The following is an 8,279-nucleotide window of genomic DNA, read 5'->3' as shown; positions in this document are numbered from 1 at the left end:
CAAACCAATCAACAAACAATTCTACTTCAAAACAAACAAACAAACAGAAAATATATCCAGGAGAAAACAAATCACGTAATCTACAATGACAAGAACAAGACAACGTTCCTAAATCCTCTCGATTCATTTTCACATGTTCACTTTAACATTCTGGTTTATTTGAAATTCTCAAGCAAAGCAGACATGTGACAAAGTCAATCTACACCAATGATATAAAATAATTATGCTAGGGAAAACAATGATACAAAGAAGAACGTATTACAATACATGGACGATTTATAAAGCATATTGTGATCTAATCGGATTAAAGATCCTCTTGCACATTTGACAGGACCCGTGAGAGAGAACGGGGTGGACTTGTCCTGTCTTTACAGTTGATCTGATTTGATGTTTCTTCTCTTCTTCTTCTTCAGCGTTCCAGAATGTTCTGGTTACGTGTGAGCTTGTTTGCCCATTTGGCTTCCCCACACTATACTCTGAGAGCATAGTCAGCTCACTCCGCTTTCGTTGAGTAGGCATGCGGGGTATTTCTGTGTTTTCATAACCCACCGAACTCCGACATGGATTACAGGATCTTTTCCGTGCACACTTGGTCTTGTGCTTGCATGTACACACGAAGGGGGTTAAGTCACTAAGCAGGTCTGCACATAAGTTGACCTGGGAGATCGAAAAAATCTCCACTCTTAACCCACCAGGCAGCAGCGACCGGGATTCGAACTCACGACCTCCCGATTAGGAGGCCGACGTCTTACCACCACGCCACTGCGCCCGTCTGATGTTTCTGTTCACTAAAGTCCGCACCCAAAAAGGTGTTACAATTTACGAACAAAACAAAACCGGACTAACAGTTAAATACATTATTGGTACAATAATGTTGTTTTTTTAACACAAAAACACGAAGGGCTGCGACATTTAACTATCATACCAATATCTAAAACGAGCACTTTTTTTGTTTTTTTACATTCGTAAGTTAAGCAGTAAATGTGTAGTTGGTAATTATTCTAGATGTAATCTTTATTACAATTTGAATTCAAAACGTCAAACAAGGAAAGCTCAACCCAAACAATTTACAAAGAACAAATAAATTTACAACAAAAACAGAAAATCTCTCTCCCTCTCTCCGAAAACTTGTTCCTTGATTTGTTTTTCTTGCTCTGAGTAGTCTAACTATCCTCTGTGTACACTTCTGGTTAGCGTTATTGTTGAACGACAACAACCCGCCCAGTCACGCTGGAATTCCCGAAAGTGTTCGGGCGACACATTTACGCATCCTGTTGTGTGCGATCTCAGAAATAACTGTTGTTCAAACACATTCTTGTTTATTCATGATTGTAAGTTTGTTCTGAAGAACACATCATAATCCGTAAGCTTGTTGTTTTAACTTTATGAAAATGTACATTTCATAAACAATTAAAACAGAAATACAAAATCAAAACAAGAAACATAACAACTATATAAACAAATGAATATATATGATCGATTTGTTTGTTACAACATGTACTCTCTCTCTCTCTCTCTCTCTCTCTCTCTCTCTCTCTCTCTCTCTCTCTCTCTCTCTCTCTCTCTCTCTCTCTCTCTCTCTCTCTCTCTCTCTGCGCACATGAAAGCAAAATCTACACAAGAACAAATAACGGTGCGATGTACTATTAATGTGTTTTTTTCTGAGAAGATTTCAATATATCAAGTGTTTCGAATCATTCACAAACAACACAAGTTAAACAGTACTAACAAGCCACGATAAAATAATAATTATCAAATACAATAAATTATGTGTAACAGTCACACACCATCCACATCTCTATTTTGTTATTTGATGAATCACGTCAAAAAGACTCGGTCAGTTTCTATGTACTAAATGTATATATCGACATATAAACCATTCGTACTTTTTTTCTTCTCTCTTTTCATCCTTTTTGCTTAATCTTTGTCTGTTTTTGCTTTTTGTTTAGTTGTTGTTGTTGTTGTTGTTGTTGTTGTTGTTGTTGTTGTTGTTGTGTCGTTGTTGTTGTTGTTGTTGTCTGTCTTTTTTGTATGTGTATGTTTTGTTTTGTTTTGCTTCCCAATCGCCGTACATTGCACCATCCTGTTATGCATTATGTATTTGCGTAGATGTTTTCTGAGTTTTTGAAGAGCTGGGCCACAGCGTAGCAGAATCGGTACTGTTCCTGCAACATAGACAGATCAACGGTTGATGAAGCTGAGGAACTAATTAACTTTTTCTCATCTACGCACATAATAAACCTTAACAGCCGCAGTCGAACACATACTTTCTAGAGAACACATATGTGGTGAGTCCTTGGACAATAAGTACGCTGTTCTCAAGTGTTCTTCTTTCTATCTCTGCATGCTGTCATAAATCATGTTTCTCGTAGTTACAGACAAACACTGTCACGTGCACGTCACGCACACACACACACACACACGCACAACACAACATAAATAAACACACACACACACACACACACACACACACACACACACATATACACACCATAAATAAACACACACATACATACACACACACACACACACACACACACGTATTCGTACTCACACACAGCCACACACACACACACACACACACACAAACACACACACGCACACACAAACCAGCTCACGCACACACAAACATATACACAACACACAGGTATAAGGATACTTTGTGAATATGAACCACACACACAGACACAGACACAGACACAGACACACACACACACACACACACACACCAGTTCATACTCACTCCTTATCGAATCTCATGCAACTGAACATAGTGTGTACTTCCAAATTCCAACCCTCACCCCTCTTCCACTATTCCCTCCCCCTGCACACACACTGATCACACACACTGTTCATCAACTGACCACAGAGGTGAGGGCCTCAGGTCTGACAGTGTGCAGCTGTCTAACGGCCATGTACACGTCAAGCTCTGCGTCACACGTCATTCGGCTGATGACGTCCCACAGTGCACACACCACGCCGCTCTGGGACGCTCCGTCACTGCAGATAGGTTAGCAACATTTTAATATAATGTTTGATGTAATTATTCATGTATAATGCTTTGCAATTTGTATGGTCATCCTACTTGCACGGTACATGGGACTATGCTTTTTTCAATGTAAAGGAGAAGCAAATATTTTCAGCGGTAAAGGTAACAAAACAAGGATCTAACACTAAACCAAACCAAAACCAAAACCAAATCTATGACCGAACCAAGCAAAACCAACCAATCAATATGCATAAAACAAACCAGAAGAGGAAGCAAGGGAACAAACCAGGAACATGTTAAGGAACTCACATGCACTGCACGATGACAGGCTTGCCTCCCCTGTCGTGGTGTGACGTGTGCAGAGAGGTCAGAAGGTGAAGCAGGTCCGCCATGTTGTCTGCCACCTGTCCTGTCCACCCCGCGTAATGCAGCACTCTCACTTCTCTGCTGGTGGTCTGTACAATGCAATGCAAGTTTACATTAGATTGACTGCTCACAACAGTGTTCATTTTCCAACACAAATACCATGAGTTGTTTTTACTGACAGATTAAACCCACTTTAGCATTTACTTTTGCCGAATGGTACTTCCAATAAGGGTTATATGTTGAATATTGTCCCAGAGAACCCCACGGCCAGACTGGGTTTAAATAAATGGAAAGTAAATTGTTTAAAACGACTGGACATTCCACAAACACAGTTTGTCTCTGTCCGTGTTTAAATATAAACCAACTTCAGCGAGCTAAACGAATAGTACTGAGCTTAAATACGTGTTCACAATAAAACTTGAGAGCAAGGAGGCTGGTGATTCTTTCAGTCACAATGTCCATATGTTACTGACCTGAATGTGTGGGAAATATCTACATCTTAATAAATCTGAGAGAATGGAGAAAAAAACCCACCAAACTAGAGATAATATATATACTCACATCTGTTCTCATGGTGAGAGTGTAGGCACAGAGAGTGTCTCCCAGTTTAGCCACAGACTGGAGGCTGATGGTGTAGGGGCCGGTTGTTATTGGTGACTCAACCTTTTGGGGCCAGTAGTGACACATATTCTGTAACATACAGCAAATTGGATCTTAGTACACATCAGCGAATTCACCATTCGTGTGCATTGAAGATCGTACCTATTTTGGCCAAAGCCAGATCTGAACACACGTCATGAAATGTATTATGTGTGTGCATTGAAAACTCTACGGCTTTTCGGCCAGGGCAACACATATCCTATATCTAAAAACAAAGATTGCCTATTGGTACATATATAACATGTAGAACTATCATTATAAATGTGTTTATTCAAAATGAGGGTCACACTAAAATGCACAGTTTGTTTCAATCATGGGAAAAAGTGGGAACGTCAACATATCATGAGTTTTGAACTTGTAACTGCTGATGGTTGACTAACAAAAGTCAAACCCTTTTTTTTCTCAGGATTCATATTGTTTGCTTTGGACATGAGACACTTTTTAGGACAACATTTGCGTGAACGTCAAATACTCATTTTATTATTTTGATAAACTTGGTGAGTATGCTGATTTGAAAAACAACTGCTTTGCTTTAGCCACAAGCATGGTTTCAGGGCACTGACTATAGCATAAATCATTACCTCTAATCTTGAGTATGCAGACACAATTCAAAATCAAACTCCAATAAAGGGACACAACACCTTCTTTCGTTTTATGTCACCGATGCTGACGATGGTGTTGACGTCACATCCGTCCACCAGTCTCCACATGTCAACCAGGGTGTCCGGCAGCGGAAGTTGTGTCATGATGCTGCCTCGTTGTTGTAGGAATGTCTGTGCAGAGAAAAGGCACTGGACATTGTTTCAGAACAACATACTTCTTAAATGGAGTCGTCATGATTGTTGCATCTGATTTATTTCTTCTTGTTCTTGTTCTTGTTCTTGTTCTTTGTTTATGTGCGTATGTTAGTTGAATTGCAACTGACATATTTCTTCTGCAAGCCAACCCACATTCTGTGGAAATGGTCTCTACCTCTCGATTCATTAGGGTGATTTACATGATACGTACGTTACATAGTTTACTGAGATAGAAACTCATCCCCATTTGAATGATTTGTGATGTGTGTAATGGACACGGAATGTTTCATAAAACATTTTAAAATGCAATTAAATGCCTGTATTGCAACAAAGTAGCTAACCACAGTTAGCATGGTTTGTTTGTCAATATAAATCTAGGCAAACACCTACCGCCATGTAGACAGCGTTGATGTACTGGTTCCTGCCCTTCACGTGCTTGGTGAGATACACCAGGTGCTGGTCGTCTGAAACATGCACACAAATCACATGTGTGTAATTGAAACTTGCGTTTACGTAACGCAACCAACATAAAACATAAGCTATTCTGGTATGTTAAGCACTCACACTTGCCTGGAAAAAGAACACGGACAATAACAACAACAGCACCCATGGCAACACCTACAACACAAACAGCAATGACAACAACAGCAACAACAACAACAACAACGTGTTTTTTTCTTGAGAACACAGGGGCCGGGATTACGCGCGATCGAGTCAGCATAAGTCTTCTTCTCTGTAACAAACACACACACACACAAACTAAAATTTTTATTTTTTTTCTGACTCTGACAACTGGAATCAAATGGTTTTTTGCCCTGAAAAGACGTGTGCATACTTTAAAAATCATTACTACTAAGTACAAAAGAATGCTGTCATTCTTACTTGGTAGGGCATTGGCATTGCGGTTTTTGCCACGGTTCTCTTTCAGGTTGGCAGTGGTGTATGTAGGCGTTGTCAGAGAATTACGAATCTTGCAAAGTGTCTGAAAGAAAGCAAAAATTATCATTATAAAACACATCCAAAATGTCTGTCCTTCTAATTATGATTTAAAAAAAAGAAGCTTTTGACTGGTGAACTGGTCTGACATGCATATTTAGGTTTCATAGAGGCAGTTTGCAGATAGACTGATTGCTATTATGATAAACTATATGTTGTTCTTTAAACTAAAATGTGAGTCACTTGTTCTACCTACCCCTCTACCTTCTTACAACATGGATATATATGACAGACACTCTATTCCACCTGATATTTTCATGAGAAACTTTCACCCAGATGTAAGTGAAAATATAGTTTTTAAGGATCTACGATTTCAAAATGAAGCTGTCTGCCAACAATATCCCCTGTTATTGCAAGCCGATAAGCAGTCATAATAAATACAATAAGCATTTACGAGAATGATCATGCATTAAAATCAGATTAAGGAAATGCATGTGTGCAATAATTGATGTTTTATTTGACCAAACTGGAACGGAACACTCTGTAATTAAAACAAAGAAAATCGTGGAAAGACGCACAACGGGTTTATAAGCGCAATGCTAAAATGACGTGCAACCATGTCATTTCTTCAATACTTGTAAAATGTTCAGCATGCATGCAATAGACGAGCGAATCTCCAGACAATATAAGTACTAAAATTAGCTGTTGCGAAGACATTTAGGTGCCATTGAATGGCCTACCTCAAACTCGTTGTCAATCCTGTCGCTAGGCGTGTGATGGGTGACTGTGTGTGGGAGGACGGTGTCCATGTCTGACATCTGTATCCTGCTGTCTCCACTCATGTAGGCCTCCACCACTGCCTCGTGAAGAAACGCGTACTGACCCTGAACACAAAACTCGTAACGGTATCATGTGTGCATATATGCTTGCTTGGTTTTGGACCAAGGTTGTATTTTATTATATTTACAGAAAACATGACAACACTTAATAATTAATTTCGATACAAAATCAGTTCCGAACTGTCCAAGGTTTTGCCGAAACGTTTACCTTTCTTTGCACCATGTGACAACGGTCATCCCTCAGCTTGTTCACAGTGCTGTGGAATGTTTACTTCCGCTTCCTGTTGCGCATGATCAATCACGATGTCCAACGCTATGAAGGTTCCAGTTCTGCCAACTCCAGCGCTGGAATAAAACACAAACACACATATACATAATTCAACATTTATACATAAAATCCATCACCAGAGACGAAAAAAAAAACGTTTGAAGAAAAAAGGGAAGATGAAGGAGAACACATCTAAAAAAAAGTCATTGTTAAACAACCAGAATAAAGCGCATTTTTAAGATACCATGCAGTTAAGATATTATGGTTATCGGTAAAATTCACAAAAACATTTAGTATGCTCGCCACCTTTTGAGACGATCGCTCCTTCATTACACGACTTGAAATCCTCTGGTGATTAAGACCGCACTGTTATGAAAACTGAATTACCTGCAGTGAACAAGAAGGGGCGGGGCTTGAGCTGTGCGTGGAGCACGTGACCTGACGTAATGCCAGAAATTGACAAGGGGCGTGGTAGCGGGCACCTCATGGTCCATCCAGCTCTGGTAGTGGTACTGCTTCACACGCCGCTTCTCACAACCCTACAGAATAAACAGAGAAACAAATTCATATTATGTTTTGTTGAAAGCATGTTATATAACGAACGAGCGTTGGGCATTCTAGCACTGTCCTATGATAGAAATTGTGATGCAACATAAATACAAATACAAATAATGTACAGGAGGTTGATCAAACTCATGACCATTTCCTCATCAACTGTTCTGTCTGTCAGTCTCCCCCCCCCCCCCTCCTAACATTCGCCTCCTCGCCTCACCCCACACTCCTTCACAAACAAAACTGACCTCTTCCTGTTTGAGGTCAAAGGTCCTGATGACGAAGTGAGCTCTGGTCTCCTCCTCGACCCCTGTCACCTCCATGTGTCCAGTGGTCAGTCTGTCTCCCTGGGCCGGCCAGTACTCGGAGCACTTGGACTGGACAACAGAAAACAGCACGCAATAGACAGTCATCTCCATATCTAGTGGCCTCATTTCAGCCTGTATTTCTGGGTACGATAATATACTGGCTCGTATTACTTTGGCTGGACAACATAACACACAATACAATGTCATCTCCATATATTGGCCTCATCTCAGTCTGTCTTTCTGGGTTTTAGAATACTAGCTCGTAGCACTTGGGCTGGACACTTACTGTACACATGTTTTAAACCGCTGTTGATTATTACACTAAATGGTCTGCACAACACAACATAATACTTAGACGTCCCGCTATCAACCTCCAAAATACTCTCCTCAGTTCGTCTGTCTTGGCCGTTTTTTTTTTGTTTTTTTATTCTCTTTTTTGGATTTGTTTTGTATAGGCTGTACATTACATTACATCACATAGACAAGAGGACACTTACAACACACAGGGGGTGGGGGTGGGGGGGGTGGTCATGGCTTGGTGGTCGCAGTATCAAAAATATATAA

The 8,279-nt window shown here is 40.2% G+C and overlaps 1 protein-coding gene across 1 annotated transcript; it reads right to left on the bottom strand.

Moving 5' to 3' along the window:
• Positions 1 to 2,008: 2,008 nt before the first annotated feature.
• LOC138961189 (receptor-type tyrosine-protein phosphatase epsilon-like) lies at positions 2,009 to 6,810 on the bottom strand. Its single transcript, XM_070332790.1, has 9 exons — positions 6,796 to 6,810; positions 6,489 to 6,632; positions 5,695 to 5,794; positions 5,203 to 5,276; positions 4,657 to 4,788; positions 3,917 to 4,045; positions 3,299 to 3,444; positions 2,865 to 3,000; positions 2,009 to 2,165 (listed from the first exon to the last, which is right to left on the bottom strand). The coding sequence occupies exons 1-9, from the start codon at positions 6,808 to 6,810 to the stop codon at positions 2,094 to 2,096; spliced, it is 948 nt and encodes a 315-aa protein (XP_070188891.1). The 3' UTR covers positions 2,009 to 2,093.
• Between the last annotated feature and the right edge of the window lie 1,469 nt (positions 6,811 to 8,279).

The sequence above is a fragment of the Littorina saxatilis genome, linkage group LG3 (assembly GCF_037325665.1).
Source record: "Littorina saxatilis isolate snail1 linkage group LG3, US_GU_Lsax_2.0, whole genome shotgun sequence".
NCBI classification, from domain to species: domain Eukaryota; kingdom Metazoa; phylum Mollusca; class Gastropoda; order Littorinimorpha; family Littorinidae; genus Littorina; species Littorina saxatilis.
The sequence above is the reverse complement of the archived record's forward strand: the minus strand, read 5'-3'. Positions and strand labels throughout refer to the sequence as shown.